This window comes from Apostichopus japonicus, chromosome 16, assembly GCF_037975245.1.
Source record: "Apostichopus japonicus isolate 1M-3 chromosome 16, ASM3797524v1, whole genome shotgun sequence".
Taxonomy (NCBI): domain Eukaryota; kingdom Metazoa; phylum Echinodermata; class Holothuroidea; order Aspidochirotida; family Stichopodidae; genus Apostichopus; species Apostichopus japonicus.
Genome location: NC_092576.1, coordinates 9,792,412 through 9,818,001, shown reverse-complemented (window position 1 = coordinate 9,818,001; position 25,590 = coordinate 9,792,412). Strand labels below are relative to the sequence as shown.

General features: G+C 37.8%; 1 protein-coding gene and 1 non-coding gene across 2 annotated transcripts; both read right to left on the bottom strand.

Annotated features, from left to right (window-relative positions):
- Positions 1–1,693: 1,693 nt before the first annotated feature.
- Positions 1,694–21,912, bottom strand: LOC139983021 (zinc transporter ZIP12-like). The gene is made up of 12 exons (XM_071996341.1): positions 21,430–21,912; positions 12,443–12,727; positions 11,813–12,020; positions 10,974–11,173; positions 10,457–10,619; positions 8,673–8,842; positions 7,584–7,730; positions 6,779–6,865; positions 5,946–6,006; positions 4,104–4,256; positions 3,738–3,925; positions 1,694–2,922 (listed from the first exon to the last, which is right to left on the bottom strand). Exons 1-12 carry the CDS (start codon positions 21,742–21,744, stop codon positions 2,785–2,787), a joined length of 2,115 nt encoding a protein of 704 aa, XP_071852442.1. The 5' UTR covers positions 21,745–21,912; the 3' UTR covers positions 1,694–2,784.
- Positions 21,913–23,845: 1,933 nt separating this feature from the next.
- On the bottom strand, positions 23,846–23,918 carry Trnaf-aaa (transfer RNA phenylalanine (anticodon AAA)). Its single transcript has one exon. It is a non-coding gene; the product is annotated as a tRNA-Phe (tRNA).
- Positions 23,919–25,590: the final 1,672 nt, after the last annotated feature.

The following is a 25,590-nucleotide window of genomic DNA, read 5'->3' as shown; positions in this document are numbered from 1 at the left end:
GAACTATGACCTGTCATAAACCTTTCTGTTCTGTCTTTTTCATATCGTATTTTCCTTCATGTCAAACGTTACAATTCCTACCAATGTCCATGAACTTATATGCTGTATTTACACGACGATGCGGTTTACATTATATAAATCACGACACGTAAGGAACAGCCCAGCACATCCCGCCCCGTCCGCTGTGTAAATACCCATTAGTGTGACACACCAGCCCATTCCTCCCCATCCGATGTGGAAATACCCATTCGTGTGACACACCAGCCCATCCCGCCCCGTCCGATATATTAATACCCATACGTGTGACACACCAGCCCATCCCGCCCATCCGATATGGAAATACCATACGTGTGTGACACACAGCCCATTCCGCCCGTCCGATGCGTAAATACCCATTAGTGTGACACACCAGCCCATCCCGCCCCGTCCGATGTGTAAATACACATTAGTGTGACACCCCAGCCCATCCCGCCCATCCGATATGGAAATACCATACGTGTGACACACAGCCCATCTCGCCCGTCCGATGTGTTGGCAAATATCCATTAGTGAGATAACCGTGGTGCGAGGGTGCGGTGGGGATGGGGGAAGAGTATGCCTTGGCAAATGGGTTTGGATGGGAAGTAACCCATAACAATTGCAGTTCTGATGCTTTTGGTTATGTAGTTGTAACTTGTGCTTTTTACCCTAATGCGTAGGTGTTTCGTAAGACAACGGGGTATGGCTAATCCGTTTTATTTAATAAAAAGGAAAAAATAAATGGTAATAGGTGATACATTCGTTATTCCTTGAGGTGCTTAACAAATTATCTTAAAAAAGTATTTTAATTAACTTGCTTCATTTCAAATTGCTTCATTGTATTCACGTTTCTTAATTTTCACCCACTGGCCCCCTCCTCACTACCCCAGCACATCCTCGGTCAAGGTTTGATATGCTGCAGACTATTAGAGAAAAGGATTGTATCCAGTGCAGGTTGTAGTTATATACCACTTTCATATTTTACGGCGTGACCAGTTAAACAAACAGCTGGCGTTCATCAACCAAAGTGACTTGACTACTCAAGCTAATACACAGACCACTAGGTGAAATACCTCAGATATAGCACACAACCTAAAGGGAACACATGAGACTTGTATGACCTGATATAACATGTTAACAATGTATTTTAGTGATGGTGAATATCACCCAGGAGTGCCCTGTTGCTTATAAAAATGTCAAAGAACATGACTTTTTGTTGAGTTATTAGAATTTATAAAATAATTGATTAACATTACATCATTTATTCCTAAACTCTGAGGAGCACTAAAAAGGGCATTCCACAGATGTAAAGCTAAATATATTCAGGCGCGTAGCCAGGAATTTGCCAAGGGAGGGGCGAAACTGTAGATTCGGCATTGCAAACTATCTAAGCGTATAGCGCCACCATAAGTTGGCGCGAAGCGTACAAGAAAATTTTGGCTGAAAATGCCTCCCAGATCGCTGGAAATGGCACTTCCCAGGCCTTGTAAGTTGCATCTTAGCATTTTCTCTTTTGAAATTACTAGCGATATCATAAAAAAAATATAAAAAATATGCTCAAGGAGGGGCGGCTGCCCCCTTCGCCCCCCCCCCCTTGGCTACGCGCCTGAATATATTGGAAACTAGAATGGATATAGAAACATTGCTAGAAGTCATATTTTTTTGTCAAACATAGCAAGACCAGAAGACTGTAGTAGGCTAGTATTACGTACTAATTTCGAGTAATTATCTATCAAGAATATTTACAAACGTTTGAGTTGACATAATACGTTTTTGAAAAAAAAATATAAACTAAGATCGAATACAAGAAAACAAGCCGAGATTATGTACGTTGTTAAAAGAAGTGAGAGAAACTGACAACAACAAAAAAGAATCAAAGAGGTGCTTTTGTCAGTAATATGTTTATTATTTCACGAAACATACAAACAAAACCCACATTACATGTTTTATCTTCATAAACCTTAAAAAAAGCTGCTATAGATGGAATCAAACATATTTCTCTCATATCTCACGTTAAATCTCATCCACACTTCCTCAACCCGACCTGCGACTGTTAACTTTGACTAAATCAAAAAATCGAAACATTTTCAACTTCATTCTCGGTCTCCTTCTCAGTATCAAATATTAACTGATAACGTTAATTAAACTTGAGTCTCATTTAAAAATATATATATATACTATATTTATTAAAAAGAAAATAAAACTTAACTTTACTAATCTGAGTATAACTTCCCAAACAAATCAAAGACATCAATTTAAATCAATCAGTAGAATACATTACTTAAAGGTTAACATATGCATAATTAATCGTAAATATTTATGAGGGTTTAGTCAATTGTTAGGAGATGTTGTCATTATTATAGTGTTATTTTTAAGTAGTATACCTTCGTATGGGGAGTGGGAGAGGGGGGGGGGTGATATAAACGGATCCAATAAAGAAACATATTTTTGAAGACAAATATTAGCAATAATCAAAGAAGTCCTTATAAACTTTTCCCACTCCAGTTATGATATTGATGAATAAAAAATAAAAAATCCTATATAGAAAATTTAACTTCACCGGAATAAAGTCGATTACAAATAGGTCAAATGAATTTTTCATTGGTCGAAATACCATGATTAAAGTTAAGGTATAGTGTAAAATCTTTTAATTCAAAACATGACGTAAAAAAAAATAATAATAATCAAGTATTCATTTCAAAAATACTTCAAACTAATTCAGCTCTTACTATAAAACAAAAGGAGAAAATAAAAACTTGATTTTGATTAAAAGCTGAAATTGATTGCGTCTTCGTAAATGGCAATCACAAAAATAAAAACAGCCCCTGCCAGAAAAAAGATGTTTTGAAGGATAAACGTAGTCAAGGGGTCTTTCACGTTCTTGATATGAGTTATCTGTGGCATCTGTGGAAAAAAAAATTGGAAACATTGAAAAATTATTGAAATTTAATTGAGTAAAAGTCTTCGTAAAGGGAAGTCACACACATTCATTTTTAGAAACTAACAGATACATTTCATTATGGAACCATTAAAAATTGAAATTTCGAGGAAGTGATCCAATCAATGAATATATTGTGTATCTACAACGAGGTTTCGCGAGTTATTGTTAAAATTCGAAGAAATGTTTGATCAGCTTTCACAACTGTTGTGGGTAAGTTTGTCTCCTACTTTGTGTTTGCGTGACAAGTACAATTTGTATATATATATATATATATATATATATACATATACATAATATAAACTATATAAATTGTTTATATTATAATTATTGTTCTTATTAGCATCATTTTTGTGTATTTATTATTATGATTATTATAATAGGCCTATATATATATGTGTATATATATATATATATATATATATATATTACAACAATCATAATAATAAGTACACAAAAATGATGCTTATAATAACAATAATTATAATATAAACAATAACAATAATAATAATAATAACAATAATAATTATGATAATGATAATAACAACAACAATAAAAATAATAATAAAGTTTATTTTCGATTTTTCTTGAATTTGTTTTCTGCCAAAGTCGAAGAACTAAACATTGAAATAAAAAAAAAGCGTTCAAATGTTCAATGTATTCATGGAGTCACACTGTTTTGCATGTGCAAAACCAACACAGTACTTGTAGTAAATATCCCCGACACAACCACTGACACTCTCGTCACTATTTGATAGTCTCCTACTCCTACTGTACTTACCATATCAGCTAGAGCCACGTACAGAAACATCCCAGCTGTTACTGCAAAGATCCATTGCCTAGCTATCTCCGTGGTTGCTAAAGCTATACCCAGGTAAAGCCCAGCGAATGATGTCAATGCAGACATAAAGTTTAGGCAGAGGGCAGTCTTCAATTTCAGACCACTTTTAATCAAGATGGCAAGGTCACCTAGAAGTAAAAAAACAAAACATGAAAATTCATATAAATGTCTTTGTAAGTGTTGTACACTGGAATATTCTCTCCAATAGATTATTTCATTTAAAAAGGACGAAATTAATAGCGAAAACGATACATATTTCTAACATGCAGACGATGGTTATAGGATTATAAAGGAATGTTCACTTACCCAATTCATGGGGTATTTCATGGCAAAGTACAGCTACGGAAGTGGAGATCCCTGCTCCTACACTAGCAGTAAATGCTGCTCCTATGGCCAGGCCATCACCAAAGTTATGGAGACCGTCTCCAATGATAACCATGACTGGCAAAGCACCGTACTCTGAGAAAAGATAAAAAAAAATCAAATCAATCCATCTTAAAAATTAACAATACCGGACTGCATTGAAATGACTACACTAATACCAATTCCCTGGTAGCAATCATGAGTTAGGTCGGATTCAAGCAGGTGTTCTCGTTTTGGGAATGTACCAAATGTAAAACACATACATCTAAAAGGAGACTGGGTGATACCCTTTGTGAACAGGGCTGACTTGGTTCTTTGATGCCATTGGATTCCAAATTGGGATATTGTAGGTATCCCAACTGTTACCGTGTTGGTTTCGTTAAATGAATATTCATACATAAACCAAACGTTTGTAAGAGAGAATGAAAAGGAAAGACAACGCATTGGCCATCCCAATATGATACTCCCGTATGATACTCCCATATGATACTCATAAGATATGATATGATACCTATATGATACCCCAATATGATATCCCCATATAATACCATATGATACTCTAAAGTTCTTTATTCGAATGACCAAATGCATTTCCTTAGTGGCAATGACTTGGACTACAGCCACCTAAAGGAGCTTACTATGTTTTTATCAAAAGAATAATTAAAACCACCTACAGAGTATACACTGTTTTATTATACAAGAAACCCACTTCTTCATCATGGATGTTTGGATGTTTCTGTCCCAACCTCCCCCTCCCATCCCACCCCCCACCCCGGACCCAACAACACCTCACAGGTGTGCATGTGGGAGGAATTTGTACGGTTCAGTGGGTGATTTTTCCAAGTGGGTACTGCCTTATCTCATGGATTTTACAATAGTCTAGACAAGTTTGCTTAACGCATGGTTAAAGTAACGTACAGAAATCGACCGTCAAATTATAGAGTGTTGGTTGAGGGAGGTTTTTATCTTCACTGGTAGTCTAAACCACTTAAGACACGTTCAAGCATTGCATGACAACCACCACTTGAACTTTGAACAACTTACATGACGCTGGTTTGAAAGTAAAGAAGTGTAAATATATATTGAAGGGGTGAAACCCATTACTCTTGTGGAAGTCATAAATGTCATTCGGTTTGCATATGACACAGCTCCCTACGATTCCAATCTACAAAGTCATGACGTCGTATTATAGGACTGACGTGAATCTCAGGCTACAGCCGCTGCGCGCGGGGAACTGGGAAGTATGGATTCTAGCAAGGGCGTAGGAACCGGGGGGCTGGGGGGCGCCAGCCCCCCCAGTGAAAAATGTGCGCCCCCCCGCTTCGCAAGTCAGAAAACCCCTTTTTCGTTTCCAAATGAGAAAAAAAATCTCATTTGGAGCACCAAATTGCATCTAAGGCCTGGTGAAAATACAAAATTAAGTTTACAAAATGGAGTGGGTGTTGAAGTGTGCTATATTGCACCAAATTGCATCTGAGGCTACCTGGAAATGCACCCCCTCCCCTTAGACCCCTCCCCCAGGCCGGCCATCAGTCTTCAGCCCCCCACTCAAAAGTACCTTCCTACGCCACTGGATTCTAGAATACTTTACTCCCCTGTTTCATGGTATACAATTGAAAACTACTTTAAACATGGCATTTGCCTCTAGGTTATCAAAGGAAAATAAATATCAAATTCCTTAATACATCCTACCGAGAATGATTTATACGATGGGAGCATGGAAGTATTACGTAACTAGTATCGATCTGATCGATCGATCGATCGACTGATAATATGTAAACTTACTGGTAAGACAGCCTCCGCTTTCTGATGAGAAATCAACACTTTCTGAGTCAGTGTGCTTTGTCTGTGGAATAGAAGAATACCACAGTAAGTTGCACGGCTAGCTAAGTTAACGGCACACCATGTAAGCCCGGAATCCCATGCATAACGTCAAATCCATAACGTGAGCCTAGCCTGCTACTAAACCATTACCAGGTACGTACTAAAATACTCGTCAAATCTACAACGTGAGCCTAGCCTGCTACTATACCATTACCAGGTACGTGCCAAACTACTAGTAGGCTAGTAGTATCGTCAATGCACACGTATTCGCGCAGACTACCATGTTATTAACGTTTAGTGGTAGTACAGTGATGATGATATTCCCCATCACCATGACATTAGAAATAATTATACAGAATGAAGTAGCAGTTGGCTGAATTTAAATAGTTATTCAACAGGTAGCCTAATACCCCCATTACTGCAGGCGATAGTACTCTACGGAAGGTATAACTAACGTTAGGCTATAGCCGGCCCTATACTGTTAGTATTACCTAGCCTAACTTTATTCTTAAATGTACAATCATAGACCTCGATGTTGACGTCATGCGTGGGATAAACCAAGCGAAGTAATGTAGTGTTGCATAACGGCTAGAAACGAAATGGGTGTACTACATAACAAATGCATAACATGTCAAATATCCGATAAAATGATAATTTTATGATTGCAATTTGGTTACTAAGGCGTTCCTTGATATGACAGTTCCACATTTAGAGGGAAAAAACAGAATATGTAAAAAATAATACTTTGTACATGAGTATATTCTGAATCATTAACCAGCAAAATGAAGTCTTACCAATTCTTTCTGAGACGTTGATTTTCTACTCCCTATGTCGTCTGCGTTGGTCATATGCATATCTCCTGGATGAGCATGTTCCTGATCCTAAAAAGGGTTAAACAAAATTAAAAAATGGGCTGAATGTATAAATGAACACTTTAATAAAAATATTGTTTTGTTTAGACTAATAAGTTACACTCTGATAATTGTCATATATACAGCAATTATTTTTCCTGATATAGACAAGTTCCATAGATTGCAGATCTTTCAAATTAATCTAATTTGATGAAATAACAACAACTTTTCGCTGTTAAAATTTAAAGGATGCTGAAAAAATGTTATATTGCCTTTTAAATATATTAATATATATACTTGTGTATTTTTCAAGTTATGATGTTGGAAAAGTGGCAGCATTTTTGACTAACTAAACCTTACATTATTGCAGGTAGTGGGGCTCAACAGTAGGTCGTATAACATGTCACCGTGGCGAAGCGCACTGCAAAAATGGGGGCGTAGTGCAAGATTGTTATAAACTAAAGGTAGACTATAGACTAGAGTGCATAGGCATAGGAGACAGATAAGAGAGGAATAAAAGCATTCATATTAGGTGGTCTGTGGCGTCATCTTGTCGGATGCATTCCAGTACCTTCTCTTTCTTTTATCTTCTCGTTAATTTACTCTTGACAAAATTGTGAATCTTTTAACTACAGCTGTCTCAGTACTCTGTAAACTCCATAGAGTTTCGTTAGCAATTTATATTGTAATAATCAATCAAATTTTCAGCCCTATGATATACCCATACCCCTTTCAACCATATACTTACAGACCACCATCCCATAATCGTTTCTAGGAGGTAAAAGGCATAGATGGCAGAGAGGGTAGCAAGACTCTTCCAGGCGAATGCCAGTTCTTCATCAAGAGGGGAATGCACCACGTGACTACCGCTTTCATGTCCATGAATTCCTATAGCCTGAGGGCAAGAAGCAAAAGAAAGACTTGTATTTGATCTGTCAAGAGATGGCATAAAGCAATTCCTACATTCTGCTCAAGGGCGTAGGAACCGGGGGGCTGGGGGGCGCCAGCCCCCCCCCCCCAGTGAAAAATATGGGGGCGGAAGTATCATTCCGCCCCCCGCCCCCCGCTCCACGAGTCAGAAAACGCCTTTTTCATTTCCAAATGAGAAAAAAATCTCATTTGGAGCACCAAATTGCATCTATAATGCCAGGTGAAAATGCAAAATTATTTACAAAATGGATTGGGTGTTGAAGTGTGCTATATTGCACCAAATTGCATCTGAGGCCACCTGGAAATGCAAAAAAATTCCAACCCTTAGACCCCTCCCCCAGGCCGGCCATCAGTCTTCAGCCCCCCCCCCCCCACTCAAAAGAACCCTCCTACGCCACTGATTCTGCTAATTCATGGTACGTTGAGATTTGAAGAAGGTGTTTCAATATCATGGGAATTTCTGCGTAAAACCTGTAGAGAAAGTCGTCAAATATGATTTGCATTTAACTTATAAATCGTCTTCTCATAAATAGTACATTCAAGAAAAGTTTGGTACAATGAAAGGGTTGTGTTCTCAGCCCACGTTTTGCCCACTTCCTTCTCCCCGTGGCCTATTGTTCTAGTTTTATTTATTATTCACTGTTCCAAGTAACCATTTGTCCATTTAAATTACTTAATTTTCTCTCAGTGTTTCTGAAGAAGATTCCGCTATAGACTAGAAACGTTAGACTAACTTCTAAAGAATTACCTACACTCTGTAATTTTTTTTTTTTAAATATCTCTTCCCTCCACCTATATCCACCTCTCTGTCTCCACCCCCCCCACCCTCCACCCCTCTCTCTCAAACGTCTTTGTAAGGCAAGAAACAAACTCATCGCTACCCACAAAACATTAACAAGTCACTCACCAGTGGTAAAAGGTGGATGAGCGCGTCACCAGCCAGTATAGCGATAGCCAGGGCAATAAGACTGTGTATGAACTTTTCAAAGAATCTGGCCGGGAGACACGGTAGTAACAGACCACCGAGAACAGCTCCAAGACTGATGATGAAGACAGCAACACTACCGTAAAGCCATACTAAAAGAGAACGAACAAAATATCGACAAATAACTTTACCGGTTGAAAAAAAGAAGGATTTCAGAAATAACACCAACACAAACATTATGCTTTATATCTCGTTTCATCTTGCTTGTCTACTACCTAATAATAGAAATAAAATAAAACTGTTAGCAAACTGCTTATCCACTGGAGAGCCTGTGTAAGAGAGTGAGTAAAAGTAAGTTGGCCTGACGTTTCGATCCTAGCAGGATCTTCTTCAAAGGCTAAATGACAAGTAAAAGTAACAGAAGGGACAAAAACACACACAGAATACAGACAGGTTAATGAGCATGGTGAACACAAAGAGATAGATGTAAGGGAGTTAGTAGACAAGGGATGTAACAAGGGATTAGTAGACAAAGGATGTCCCTTCTGTTACTGTTACTTGTCATTTAGCCTTTGAAGAAGATCCGGCTAGGATCAAAACGTCAGGCCAACTTACTTTTACACATTACCTAATAATACAGCAGATCCTGAGAATTCCCAATTCCATCGGCATGAGTAGCCAATGTTTTAACTCTTTCTCGATGCCAGTGCTTTGAATATTTCTACTCACGTGCTACTGTCATGTTAACTAATACCTCACCACACTATAATATTATCAAGTCTACTTCATCTTTGATTCCTTTATACCTTTGGGGATATGTTTTAGGTCTGTATGTCGTTTCGGTAACTTATTGTGGCATCAAAGCCGATACTCATAGCTGGTACAGCAACTATACTGTTCACGTCCCACAACCGTGCATCAGTAATTACTACACTTTGTGTTCGTCACACGGTAACATGTGTTGCAGGTGGCACCAGTAGTTTGTAGTATCTTTAGTTAGCTATGAGTATCGGATGAGACATCACTACTTTTCGTGTATGGCAAGCCATGTGGGACAAACACTGCATAATATATCCGCGTATTAATTCGAATATATACGCGTATTAATTCGAATATACATGTGTTGTAGCCTACATGTGTAAAGTTTCGCTTTTTGAAGCGATCTCGCGAGCCCGCCAAAACATTTATCGTTGGTATATGTACACAGCAAGAGCGGAAATGTTTTTTCGTGTATATTCTAATTAATCCGTGCATATATTGGATTTAATCCCCATATGTATTTTATTTAATACGTGTATATATTCGAATTAATACGTGTATATATTCGAATTAATACGCGGATATATTTGAGCCATATGATTGGCTAATAATATATACGCGTATATATTCTAATTAATACGAGTATAAATTCCAATTAATACGCGGATATATTATGCTGTGTTTGTCCCACATGGCTTGCCATATTCGTGAATCAAGGAACAGAATGCATCGACAGTTGATGGCACACACGAACTTTCAGTAATCATACTGACGGCATGGCACGTATACAAACGGGACCATATATGATGCTTACATGGATCGTTTATTTATACGGTGTGATGTCATATTTCCAAAAATAGCAATTACGTCATGAAAGGAAACAACGAATTGAGCCCAAATGTAAGACACAAGAATTGTTCATGTATATTTGATTTGATTTGATTTAATTTATCCTTCTTTTTCAGCTTTATTTTTTTTTATAATAGACCCTTGAACGGTTTCCATACCTAACGGTGATATTTCCTTGGGTTCGTCCTCGTGGGCTTCATTGCACGATTCGCTGAGTATCTGTTGCAGCAACGAAGGACATAGATGGACAAACTGTTCTTCCGTAATTCCGATCTCGTGGTCGACTCCGTGTATTGTGAGTAAGTCCTCTCCGGTAAAGCACTGTGTGTGAATATGACGATACATATCGATTAATCGATTTTGACATGCATATTGGCTGTCGCTATATACTAATACTTGTCTACAGATTACCAGACTTAAATGCAGCGTCATTTATACGGACTAGTAAAATTCAATGGCAGCTGACTAATAAAAACGTGCCAGTATGAGCAATACCGGAATATGCATTATATGTTGAAATGCAACAAAATAAAAGAAAATGGAAAAAAAAGGAATATATGAGGGGAAAAATTGAAAATATGACAGGTTAAAGATTTAAAAAATTAAGTCTTCAAAAGTCATCACGACGCCAAATTAAAGGGACACTTTTTTCCCCCTTCAAATACACCCTCTTACCGTGCTCGATACGTCCATGACCTTTGACCCATTGGATGATCCATGCCCATGATCATCAACCACTTCCCTTTTGGTGATGCTGTCTATATTTCGATGAGACTTCAGGCTTCGTTTTGCATGGTTATGTGCATCTTCTTCGTGTCCGTGGCTATCTTCGACAGCACCGCCAATTGAAAGTGACGTCAGCATTGCTTCAAAATCTTGATGAGAGTAAAAACCAGAGTGAAAAAAAAAATATGTTGTAAATTATTCAGATTATTTGTATATTTTCTGACTATTATCTGGATGTTTTAAGCCAACGGTAAGGATATAAACACTATCCTACTATACCATGTATTGTAAACAAATGTATAAGTAAAGCCTGTGATCCTTGATCCGAAGTGAAACGTTCTGCTAGCAAAGTTCTCTTCGCTCAAACGTACAGTCCTCATTCTATGGTAGAGGAATACTTAACCTATAAAACCAAAGGCTTTTGTAAAATAAATTCTTCTTTATCACTTAACGAAGTAAACTTAAATTTATCCTGTCCTTTCTAAACAAGTGATGTCCAGTGTTGATAACATCACACAACACAGTGAACAAGACCGTACATGCGAATTGCATCATTATAACATTCTCGTGGTCCATGCACGCGGCCATCTGCGGCTATCAACTACGACATCTTGGACCTATAGGCCAACCCCATAGTAACTCCAACACCAAAGAAACACAGTATACTGTATTTATAGCTATTAACCCTACATTACATTGGGAATATGAATTTACGATTAACAATAATGTATCACCGGTTTTGTTGCAAGATATATTTTGGGGGGGGGGGGGAGGTTTCCAATCAATACCTTCTTCTGGTATGGTACCGTCGTGACCATATTTTTCGAAAATATTTTCAAGGAATTCTTGAGGATCCGTCTCAGATGCTTCACCAATACAATATCCTTGTAGTAGATAGGAGATCATTAGTGGAGAAATATGGAGCAATTCCTCTCCCGTAGCTCCAGCCTCGTGATCAGCAACTTCCGCTTCGAATATTGTCTCCACGTTGAAACACTATTCAAAAATAGATAAGAAAAGTATACGTGTAGAAGACAAAAATGGCCGCCATTTGAATGTGTGACGTTACTCGATGATTTAAATTTCAGTTGATCAGGTACTGTCAACTGAATTAAAACATAGCTTCTCTCTTTCTCTCTTTGACTGGTATCGGGGGGGGGTACTTGCACAGATTCAAGTGAATAATTGTCAATGTTGTCAAAAATAGGGAATGCCTGCATGAACACTTTTAGGCTGGCCTGAACCTGATCAGAAATCATCTTAATTTGACAAAACGTTAATCTGATTCGTTGATAGTTAATAATTTCTTCGTTCTTGGTGAGCTGTATAGTCCTAGAGATTTTACAGAAGGCTTTCCTTCAGACCTCTTTTAAAGTGAAACAGACCTGATGCTATAAAGTTAGCGTTTAAAGGTATACCTTTGCGTTGGTTTCCGAATGGTAACTGTGACCAAACTCATCGAATATCGCTTCTAGGTCTTCTTCCGTGAGAGCATCTGGGCTTCCGTCTGTGTTTAGGATTACCGCGGTGTAATTTTCGAGAGAACTCTGCCATTTGGTACTGTTACAAGTGTCCCCGATGTTCTCCAAGGAAAACAAGTAAAATAATATCACCGACGCGTTGCTGAAGTTCTCCTCCGTTAACCCATACTGCGACGATACTCCGAGTGTTTGGAAAACGTGTTCTGTCACTGAGTCCGCGCACTAGAAATGCGAAAAATAATAATAATAATAATAATAAATCAAAAGGAGAAATAAAATTTGAAAAGAAAAATGAAAAAAAAAATTACATGGTGGCTATCCAGTTTACAGTGTTGGCTCATGTTGTGTAAGTGCACTGTCAAAATAAACCCGTGTATTAACTATTAAAGGTGAAAATGTGACGTAATATTACTGTGGCACGCCGTTTGCACAATATAACAGTTTCTTAGGGCTGAAAAAAGGGAAACGTTATTTAGCAAGTGCATTCATCGTAAGTTAACGTTCATTGCCCGTTCTGTAAAATAACAGAACGTTATGAAATATGAACGTTATATAGTACCGTAAATTTAACATACGCTATCAGTTGTGAAAAGGCAGATCAACGCACTTAAGTAGGATTAAATTGTAACGGTGGCTACAATGACTCAACACCCATTTATTTAAACCTTTGTGTGAATACACAATAAACCTTTATTACCGTCTTGCATCATTTACCACACATAGGGACACATAGGGGCAATTCGCATATTCATTGTAAAGGTGATATCCAAAATTGTGTGGGTTATATTCACGTCTGGTGATTTAAGGGCCTATATAATGTGTCTAGTTAACCATGAAGGTTGTTAGAGAATTGATATAAGAATGCATGTGTTTATAGCGTGAAATAGGAGCCACAGATCGAGCACTTGCGGTGTGCACTAGACGGTGAAGAGCGATTGACGTATATATATATACCTAATTAATGAAAAATAAGTATAACTGCAGGAAACGAATCACCCCGACAAAGAAGAAATCTTTGCAAGTAGAGTAGTTGTTATTTGACCGAAAAATGTCGACGTGAATTCACGGTTTCAATGTTTCAAACCGTTTTTCTCAAACCAGTGTTAAATTAGGTCTTATAGCTGCCGATATTCTACCGTTAATAGTTTAGTATGGGCGTGTACGTGTGTGTACGACTTTCGGTAAAGGAAAATCAGCGCTGTTTTATACGTTTCGTTTTGAGAGAAAATATGCAGAAATGTTTTGAACATAAGATTTTTTAAAACAGCTCGAATTGGACGGTTATTAACGATGACGTCATTGTTACAGATGTCCCCAAAACTATTATCTTATAACGTTTACAATAAAATGAAAGTTGTAACCGATTTCTGTGATGCCTTGTTAAAGCTGCGATCGAATTAACTGATATACCTGCGGATGCACGCCACCTCCTACTACAGCGACCCCCCCCCCCCCCGCCCTCCCAACCCCTAGAGATAGTTTCAGTCTACATGTAGTAGCTATTACATATTTAACAATATTAAATATTATTTCATATAATACATCAAATATATCACACTTATATGTTTAATTATGTACAATATTGTGGCATGATAATGTATAACTCTCATACCCATTTCTATGCTATATATGTGGGATGTATTGTAAACACACTTTGTGTTATACATCAGACAATGGACAACAAATAAATATTTATTTTACCGTTCATATTCACCTTTGTTGATATTTTAAGAGCCTACGTGTATAACGAGTGTGAGTAATACTGGGTGAGTATTGCCGACAACAAACATTACTGCGGTGAACCGAGAAACATATTGTGATATACCGGTAAGTATTCGTGTGAACATATTATGAGGCCACTCTTCTATTCATTCTTTTTAACCCTTATTTGTATAGTTTCACCCTTTTTGGGGAACTGTTTGTATGAATACAAGCATTCTTCCCCAGTATCCTGTAGGGACTTACCCTTTCTTTTTAGATCTGATTTACATAAATGCTCATGGCACCGAAGGTATATATCATTTCCATTTTCTTTCTATTTTTTTAGAGAGAGATATTTTAGAGCGAAATAATCTTAGAGTGAATGCACACAAGTTCCACACGAAAAAAATTGAAAATTTTACTCTTTGAGAAAACCTAGGATGAACACTCTTTTAAAGGAACGAAAAGTCACTCGATACGAAGAGTGATTCCGGGTGAAGTTAACTCTAAAACCTGCAGTGACTATTTGTCACTCTATATTCGTGTTAAAATTGATGGGATCCGCCCTTAACAAAACCACTAAAACAATTATTCCTCCATGGAATCGTCCTTTTTTTCACATTCTCACGCAGGGAATTCATATTGTATGAAAGTATAAGAGTGTGATCCACATGCTCTTTATAGTTGATGACTTCAACTAAAGTCACTTACCGACGTAAATAATTTCTGAAGTAAAATAGAGACGACATTTTTCCAAGAATACAAATTTCAAGATAACAAACCCGAATTATTTAAGACTGTGTGCATTTAACAGCTCCACTATATATTTGAACAAATAAACTTAACTGTTTGAACTTGATTGTGGTTATCACAACAAAGAAAGAAGCGAAAAGTAGCAGGGTAAAAGGACTTACAACAAATCGAATTTAGAGTTTAAACCATAAGGGGATAAGGTGCCAAGTCCGAAAATTAGTCTATTTTCGGATTTAAGACGATCGATATCATTGCCTCTGGGGGACAGAGCACACGTAACTGAAAAGTCAGTGATCTTACAGGGGGGGGGGGGATTGAAGTGAGAGGCAACATGGTAACCAGGAAACTTGGATTTGATGGCGCGTAAGTGTTCGGTAATACGATCTACCAGTCTTCGCTTGGTTTCACCTATGTAAAGTAAATTACAACGTTTACATATGATAATATAGATTACATTAGTGGAAATACAAGAAAAGTGATGTTTGATTATAAAAGAGTTTTTAGGGGCAGTGATACGAAGCATAGTATTTGAGGTGACATATTTGCAGGTATTACATCTACTACGGTTACAAGGGTAGGTGCCGGGAGTGTCGACAGGGATGGGCTGAGGATGCGATGCCCTCACCAAATGATCCGCCAGGTTGTTCAGTCGCTTGTAAGCTGTAATAGGCATCTCCGTGAAAACTTCCTTGGTGGTGGGGTCACGTGTGAGAGTTTTGAAGTTCCTGTATACGGTGTGGCGAATGTGTTGAGATAAGGGATGGAAAGGAAGTGTGAGGGGAATGCGGTCGGTGTTAGTGACGTCGTTGGTGGGTTCCAGAGTCGATTCTCGGCTGATGAGGTTAATGCGTTGATTGGCGGTGGTTATAACTGAGGGAGGGTATCCCCGAGATCGGAAGAAACCATTGAACATAGAAGCTGCGTTGTCGAAGTCAGCTTCCTTGGAGCAGATTCGTTTTGCTCTCAAAAGTTGAGTGATGTTGTTAGAGGAGTGTAGCTTTCGAGGAAGAAGTCTCTCGACATCATGATTGATAGAATCAATGACTTGGTCCAAAACTTTATTTGCACCAGGAGCGGGTATCCAGTTCGATCTTTTCTTTTGGAGATTGGTGAATGGGTCTGGCGAAGTCCTTTTACCCTGCTACTTTCGCTTCTTTCATGTGTGTGCATTGAACCATTTTATCTTTCTTCGTTCGCTGTTTACAGTTTTAGTAGTCTTTTTGCTCACTTTGTTAAAGGGTTTATACCCGAAACGTCGTGTTTCTTTTCTTTATCATTAGCACTAGCAAACTTTACTATTTTTCTACTAGAATTCTTAGTGCTACGCAGAACATTGCCTATATATATATATGCTATATATATATATGCTATATATATATATATATATATATATATATATATATATATATATATATATATATATATATATATATATATATATATCAACGAATATATGAAGGCCGACAACAAACATTACTGCGGTGAACCGAGAAACCTATTGTGATATACCAGTGATATACCAGATATAATATGTGTGAATACGTGTGAACATATTATGAGGCCACTCTTCTATTCATTCTTTTTAACCCTTATTTGTATAGTTTCACCCTTTTTGGGGAACTGTTTGTATGAATACAAACATTCTTCGCCAGTATCCTGTAGGGACTTACCCTTTCTTTTTAGATCTGATTTACATAAATGCTCATGGCACCGAAGGTACATATTATTTCCAACTTTCTTTTGTATTTTTTTTTTAGAGAGAGATATTTTAGAGCGAAATACTCTTAGAGGAATGTACACAAGTTCCACACAAAAAAAAATTGAAAATTTTTCTCTTTGAGAAAACCTAGGATGAACACTCTTTTAAAGGAACGAAAAGTCACTCTGATACGAAGAGTGATTCCGGGTGAAGTTAACTCTAAAACCTGCAGTGACAATTTGTCACTCTATATTCGTGTTAAATTTGATGGGATCCGATCTTAACAAAAACGCTAAACAATTATTTCTCAAGGGAATCATCAAATTTTTTCACACTCTCACGGAGGAAATTGTTATTGTATGAAAGTATAAGAGTGTGATACACATGATGTTTATGGTTGATGACTTCAACTAAAGTCACTTACCGACGTCAATAATTTCTAAAGTAAAATAGAGACGACATTTTTTCAAGTATAAAAATTTCAAGAAAACAACCGTAATTATTTACGACTGTGTGCATTTAACAACTCTACTATATATTTGAACAAATAAACTTAACTGTTTGAACTTGATTGTGGTTATCACAACAGAGGTAAGTAAGTATAAGTAATGTATTCCATACGAAAGACAAGCAAGGGAAATTCAAGCTAACACAAACATCGTTTGTGTACCATCTAAACCGCTATACCAACGCGAATAGTTTGAATTTACACTGCAGTGTATATATATGAATCATATTGGGGGAAAAATGTGGGTTTCATTTTAATACAATATAGTGCACAATCACACTAACTGATTCATCAAATTCTAAGACAGGACCTTTGGCAATATATATTATGTTAATGAGTACTTTATTGTTCAGAGAAAATCCGGGACCAATTCCATGAAGAGTCTATTTATTGATATTCTTCTCGGGTTTGCTAAAATCTGTTTTGTATTGCCTTATATAGTTTGCAGTTTATATACCTTTGGTCTCTATTGAATGCTTTTATGTTTTTACTAAAGACGTCGAATTTCTCTTCATATAGCTGTTACGCAGGAGTTTACCAATGACGTCAATACTATTATTATAAGGCAATCAGGAAATGATGATGCGGCACAATACGTTATAGTACATATACCAATAGTCTACTGAAACGGGGTTACTAGTGGGGTGTTTGCAGCGGCGGAGCTAGGGGTATTGGTCAAGGGGGGCGAGATTGGTCAAGGGGGCGCTTTCGACACTATCTAAGCGGAGCGCCACCACAGGTTGGCGCGGAGCGTACAGAAATTTTTTGAGTAAAGATACTTCCTAGATCGCCGGAAATGACCCTTTCCTGGCCTTGCTAATTTGCAAATAAACGAAGAATAAATAGGTGTCATCGCCAACAAAATGTGACAAATGTCAATAGGTAGATGAGAGCGCAATAAAAAAGTAACTAATCGCGAATAAGTAAAAAGTGCATGGTAAAAAGCTGAAAAGGGCGTCAGCAGTCCATTTGAGTCCGTCAGGGGGGCATCCGCCCCCCCCCCTCCCCTGACTGTATGGACGCTCCGCCACTGGGTGTTTGTTTTTCTTCTTCTTCTGATTTCTTTCTCTCTTTTCGCTTCTATTTTTTATTTTTTGGATCACAGATCATGAAAGCCACTAATTTAAATATCGGTAATAGAAAATAAACTAAAAGTATTTGGAAATAATTTCGTTTTAGTTTATTAGAAAAAAGAGATCATGAGGGACACTCAAGTCCCCTTCAAGAACCCAAAAGGAGAGAAGAAAAAACTGAAGACACAAACACTCAGACCCGATTACAATGCTAAAAGTGCTTGTCCAAAGCATTCTTAAACCCACATTCTTAAATTCACACTATACTTGCAAGTACAACTTTCTCGGGCAAACCGTTCCACTCATTCACAGCCCTATTAGAAAAAAAAGTTATGCCGAATATTAATCCTAATTTGTGACTTTTGGAGTTTAAGACAATGACCTATGGTATAGAATTACTCTTAGCAAACATGAAAAGGCCAGTGAAAGATAAATTGTCAAAATCATAATACACAATCTTGAAAACCTGAATCAAGTCACCACGTAACCTCCTAAGCTCCAGAGTGGTGAGATTCAACAGTAATAAGGGACACCCTTTAAGGAACTAATCATCCTAGTATAGCCCTCCACTGGACCTTTTCGAGGTACTTCCTTATCTTAAGCAAAATATAGGTTCCAAGCCTGAATAGCATACTCCAGATGAGGCCTGACCAACTGCTTATAATGCCTAACAACTATTATCCTTTTTCTCAGAAAACTGAAGTTCCTCTTGATCATACCTAAAACCTATTATCTCTGTTAGCAGCTTCGAGACAATGTTTATAGAAGGTTGCAGAGATGAGTCAATGTAGATACCTAGGTCTCTTTCAACAAAGACCTCCTGTAACTCCACACCATTAAGATTGTAGGTATACTATAGGTGACTACTACCAGTCAGGGACGTCGCTAGAAGGGGGGGGGGTGTCTCACCCCCAAACTTGGTAAAACTGACGATAGTTGGAAAATTGGAGTGCGACAGTCGGAATTTCAGACTGTCCGACTCTAGTTTATCTAGGCCTATTCATATATTCCTGTGATTGTGAATGACCTAAAAATTTCGGTCAAAATTGACCTTCAATCAATCATATTTATAACGTTTTCCTTGCCACTTTGAGAAATTGTATCTCGCGATTCTTATACTCCACCATACAAAACTTCGTATGATTTTGAATACTCCAAAACAAATGCCTAATACAACTACCGTCATTGGCGTAGGGGCCCAATTTGATTTGGGGGGAGGGGGTGGCTGTAACGACTTGCCCGAAAAATATAACCAACATTTTTCGCGCGTTCCGCATGTTACGATGTTAATGTGCATATCATATAGGCTTGCATCGTTTATTACATCGCATGCCAATAGCATACAATCGTCATTCGTGTTATTATCCTTCCATATTGGTTATTATTATTGGGGAATTCGTTACAATGTTAATGGTAATAATTATATAAGTTCAGCCATTGAAAAACACATTGCAAATTATCTTTCTTTCAGTAGGTGCCCGAATAGTTGTCAGCATATTGCCAGAATTTTCACAAAAATAGTTGGTCGGGGTGGCTGGGGGGGTGCTAAAAAGTTTGCGAAGTGAGGGCCAGTGGCTAAAAATGTATCGAAAAAAGTTCGGAACAAAAGTGCAGTCGCGAAAGATGGGGGGTCTAACTGACTGTATCGTTGACGAGTAGCGCGGGGGCGGGCGGGGGTAAATACAAGGTAGCAGGGAATTTCCTGGCTTCAAAACCCATCCACTTGGATTTCCAGCCACTACACCCCCCCCCCCCCCACTCCCACTCACCCCCAATCATCAGGCCATAACTAATTCCCTTCTACTTCCAATATGCATCACCTTGCATTTATCAATATTAAAAAGCATTTGCTATATATGTGGATCGGATTTGCTTTCATTTGTGCATACAGTAGTGCAAGACAAGAGTTGACGATGTATATTTTAACTTTCAATGATGCCATTCTACTTAGCCTATAGGTGCCTTTTCGGCGCAATTTGCTAACACAGAAATAAGTTAAGTTAGACTTTTATATTGTATTTGATTACCAATTCCGAACAATTTTATCGAGCCCATATACCTCCTGTTCATATATTAGATAGAGATAAGACGGTAAGTAATCAAATTTTAGTACCCAATATACATGGCTTGATCAGTTTGTATAGTGTGAATAGGAGACAATCGTTAATCAGTGAAAACTGAAGTGTGTTATAACACCGTAGCACATGTTAGTCCAGTCAGCAGATGCTATACTGTTGAAAAAAAAAATTTAACAGACGAATTCATTAGTATACTCAAAGGCTGTTTAAACCAGGGAGTTGTTCCATAGCAACTCCCTGTTTAAACTAATAACTTGTTAGGAGTCTAAACAACTGTCCCTATGTTTGACTAGTTAGTATACCTTGTAAAGATGGTTCAAATTGCAGTTTTTAAGCATTTTGTAGTAAAGTGTCATCCGTTTTCGCTTAAAATGTGCGGAACGAAATGATTGGCGAAAATGTTTAAACTAGTCTCGTTAGTCCAGTCAATCATTATGGCCATGTATAGTATTGTATGTTTAGTATTTTTTTTTCTGTTTGTCAGTCCTTCTCAGTAGCAACTGGTCATAAACGTACCACATGTTAAGAAATTACAACACACATCAGTTTTTAACTGATTAACCGGTACTCACCTTTACCAGTTTTAACCGTTTATAAGCCTAGAGAATCGGCTGCATTTTAGAAACCATGTCATAGTTTTCTTCTCATTGTCTTTTTACCTAATCGTTCATATGGATAGCCACGCGAAGATCAAAAGCCGCCCACATCCCCCCCTACACCCCCACCCCTCCCATATTCCCAGCAAACACAAAAACGTGCTTAAAACGTTTCGTCTTTTGTTTTGATAACGTTAATTGTGGTGTAATAAATATGTCCCGAAAACGTTTTCAGGCTATTATTTCAAAACATTTTTTTCGTTAAAACATTAATATAACATTAATATATCATAAAAACGTTATGCCGACGTTTTTATAACACCACATTTAGCGCTATAAAAACATATTTTAGAGGCTCTTTTAAAAATGTTATGGTAACGTTTTGTGTTTGCTGGGGAAACATCGCCCTCCCGGCTCACAGAACACACCACCACCTGCCTATGCAAGTTACCATAAAATCACTTAAATATGAGCAATGTAAGTGCCTTTTTTCCCTCTTTTTTTCTGAACCCTTACCTTTTCACATTCTTCTTCTTCACCTTCAAGTCTTTCGGAGCAGTCAAAGCGATGCAACAAAATGTCGACGATTGCTCTCGTTTTATCATAGCTGATTTCTTCATGTTCCTGGCCGTTTTGCAGTTCTTTCAATTCGTTTTCGAGGAGAAATTTGTTGACGGACGAGAAAGGATCTTGCTCTTCTACGTGGTGCTCTCCACCCTCGTCTTCCTCCTCGTGGTGATCATGGGCGTGGTCGGAATGTTCCGAAAATCCATCGCGAGGAATCAGGATTAATGTAAAAAGAAATATGGTAATACTGCGCACGACCCTCATGATGATTAAACTTTTCTAGACGGCCAAAAAAATCTCTGTGGTTAGCATGCACACACGCGCACGAGATTTTTATACACTTCCTTATAATGCCTATAGAACAACGCCTTGAGTTATGTGTGCAAAAAAGAGCCAGTACTTTACAGCGCAGTGTGCTACAGTGTGTATTACTATGTAAGTGTAACGGTGTGCAGTCTGTTTGTTCACTCAGACGTATATAAACGGTCGATATGATTGGTCTGACAATTTAAATAATAAAGAACTATTTAAATAACAAAAGAGGGATTTTGCCACACGGTGCTAACGGCATAAATGGGAAGAGTGCAAGGTTCAGTCGCAGCGGGTGTTGTCGAACTATAAGTTTATAACAAAAGAAAAGTCTGCAGTTTTTTTCAATGATATTTCCAAAACGCGGGCTTTCTCGGTGTTAATTATGATATGTTGAGTAACCGCTCAGTGCTGCACTGTATAAAACTGTGTTTGCTTTCGCACATGTGGCCTTGAAATTCTACGTGTCACTTTTGGTGGGGATTGGGGGAGGGGGTAGTAGGGTAGGGAAGTAAGGTACTCAGTACACTTGAAGTTTTACTACGTTTAATTATCTTTGTCTTGTCCTGAAATAATGCTAAAAGCTTTTATAGTAGCGAAAAAAAGGTTAATACATCTTATGCGTGCCGTTCTTTTCAACACTGAATCAGCCAATGCTATTGGCCTATAGTCAACAAAGTCCGGGACCTTTTAGAGTGTTGAAAAGAAGCCTGGCCCTTGGGAACCCCCCCCCCCTCTCCCGTACTCTGCTTCCAGCACCACCTGACGAAATGTTGGCAGACTAAATATAATCGTTCCGATAAATAGTTTCATGAAACTCGGCTTCAGATATCAAGAACCAAGGTTCAATTACACCATGTTTGCTGTATTTATTGGCCTTGAAAGAGTATTCCTGTGATCAAAATGATTAAATTATGAAAAAATCGCTTTTAGTTTCTGTACTTAACCTTTTAGGTAAACATAAAAGCCAAATATGCATAATATATATATATATATATATATTAATTTATATATCAATTTATATATATATATATATTTATTTATATTTATATATATATATATATATATATATATATTTATATATTTATATATATATATATATATATATATATATATATATATATATATTTATATGTTTATTTTTTTTTAAACTTTTTTTCTTCATTTAAAAGTAGAATCCAATGGTCTCATCATGCCAATTGGGCTGAAACTCTCTTCATCCTTTGTCTTTACAACTGCATAGAGAACAAACTTAAAATGTTTTAAATATAATTTTTATTATTCAATATATCATGACCTTGCCTTTCGATTCAGAGTTTGCGACACACACGCAAATCACTCCGGTTGTATTGCAGGAGACACACCTAAGCTGGAGGTGGTTGCAACCACCTCCATCTTAGGTATATTTTTAGTTTTTGTGAAGGAAAACTACTCCAAACAACTAAGAAAAAGTCTCGCTTCACTTAGGAGTTATATACTATATAGGTTTAAATGTCGTATCTAGGAGCTGTCATTTTGTACATTTGTGACGTAATAGTGCCATTTACAATCTTTCTCTTGGTTTTTTCTCTTATGCATATTTCCTAGGTAGGGGTACATAATTATACAATATGGGGTGGGGGACTAGAGGGTAGGGACGGCCTTGTTACATCGAAGAAGTTTGTATTCCCAACAGGAGCATCATAACATTCGCCAATATTACTTGTCAACAACTGACAAATAATATCTTCCAGATGTGACAAAAATGTGAAATGTGGGGGGTGGGGAGCGAGGGAGGGAGGCGTCTCTCCGCGGTTTCATCTTGTCCCGTTTTATTATTGTCTCTCTTTTTTCAGTCTAGTCTTTTGTGTTTTCCTTCAAGGTTATTCTTTTTATTTACTCACGACACGTTATAGTCACAGTAATAACAAACAAAGCAACAGTTCCTTCTCGGCATGGGGCTGGACAGCTCTCTTTGTACAGGGAGGGGGGGGGGAGGGGGAGACAAAACAATACTTTATATATATAGAGATAAAGATATATTCATAGATAAAATCCAGAACAGTGAAAAACTTCCAGCCTCCACCGGGATTCGAACCCGGGCCTCCCGCTTTTTTATGCGGACACCCTAACCACTAGGCTATGGACGCTGATTGTATGTCCAGAGGTTCGAAACCGGTAAGGAAGGTCGTAATTCCACTGTAGGCGTTTGTCACCTGTATCGAACAATTCTAGTTCTGTTTTGGTGACAAATTTGCCTTACCCTAGAGATCAAATATGATTCTAACCAACTCGAAGTCATTTGTGATTCCTAAAGCCGGATCTCGAAAGAGATACTTTGAACAGACTTTTGTGTAAGGCAAAATTCAAAATGTTGACTTATGAGGTCCAAAAGAACAAGTCAAAACTTTTAGATAAAAACTCCAATTTTTTAGATGGAAACTCAAAATTTTTAGGTAAAAACTCAAAAAATGTTTCCTATGTCCCTTTCAAGTCACCGTAGTGATTACCAAATTCACTGTGCTGAAAATATCGTGATCAATTTCCTCTGTAGTTTCTTTATATTCAAGGGCGTAGGAACCGGGGGGCTGGGGGCGCCAGCCCCCCCCCCCCACAGTGAAAAATATGGAGGGGCGGAAGTATCATACCGCCCCCCCCCCCGCCCCCGCTTCGCAAGTCAGAAAAACCCTTTTTCATTTCCAAATGAGAAAAAAATCTCATTTGGAGCACCAAATTGCATCTAAGGCCAGGTGAAAATGCAAAATTACATACAAAATGGAGTGGGTGGGTTGAAGTGTGCTATATTGCACCAAATTGCATCTGAGGACACCTGGAAATGCAAAAAAAATCCAAAGGGGAGGGGGACACCCCCTTCCCTTGTACCCCTCCCCAAGGCCGGCCATCAGTCTTCAGCCCCAGAACCGGCGAGATGTGCTGCAATCAATTGTTTTGTATAATAATTCGGTTTATCTGCCAAAAGATTTAGTAAATTCGCTATTTCTTTTTGCGATGGCATGAAATTCCAATTCAGAGTTATGACAATAATAGTTTATAATAACAAAAGTAAAGTAGCAATATGTTTTTTTTTTTTTTTTTGGTTAAAAACACAACACAGTATATCAAGTGCGCTTATAGCACTTGACAAAATGAGTCTTTCCTCTCGAATTTGCATATAAAAAATTCGATACAGTAGATAGCGTTAGGATCATTTTTCGGTTATGCTCTCAGGCGGACGTACACTACTATAAATGTGGTGCGATACCTATAAGCAAGATCGTTTTCTTTTGAGGTTTAGAGGGCGCCATTACACGTGTTTTAATTTTGTGAGCAGAATTTATAAGATTCTTCAAATGTTGCAACTGGGGTGTCAAGATGGCAGGGGTGGATTGGTATATAAATTGTCACCGGGAATTTTTATCATAAGCCCCTCCCCCCAGCATATCAAAGAGTCCCCTCCAGCCCACTCCCCTACCCCCCACCCCCCCCCAAAAAAACATGGAAATAGAGTAAAAGTGGATTAACAAGGTAATTTATCAAAATATATTTAAAGGTGTTGAGTCCAACATATGAACTGGTGGGAAGTAGAAGTACCAAGATCGTATGCATTTGATAAAAGGAATCAGATTTAAAGAAGTCTGTTTAACTTCTAGCTATTTTGAGCAACCCTGAAAAGGTTGGAGGCAAAGATGATGAACTTGGGGGGTGGGTGTGAAGAAAGTAGCCTAGGTAGGGTAATATCATATGAAGGCACCCCGAGGTCCCGTGTAAAATGAATTGTTACTGATAAACTTGCAAAATACATGCTATACTTATAACTATTTA

Bases quoted from the DNA above. Each gene is read 5' to 3' on its own strand.
- LOC139983021 (XM_071996341.1), bottom strand. From the start codon at position 21,744: ATGAGGGTCGTGCGCAGTATTACCATATTTCTTTTTACATTAATCCTG. The intron at 8,843-10,456 runs GTATGGAAACCG...GTTCTCTTTTAG, and splicing joins CAAGGAAATATCACCGTTAG to TATGGCTTTACGGTAGTGTT. The intron at 3,926-4,103 runs GTAAGTGAACAT...TTTTACTTCTAG, and splicing joins TGAAATACCCCATGAATTGG to GTGACCTTGCCATCTTGATT.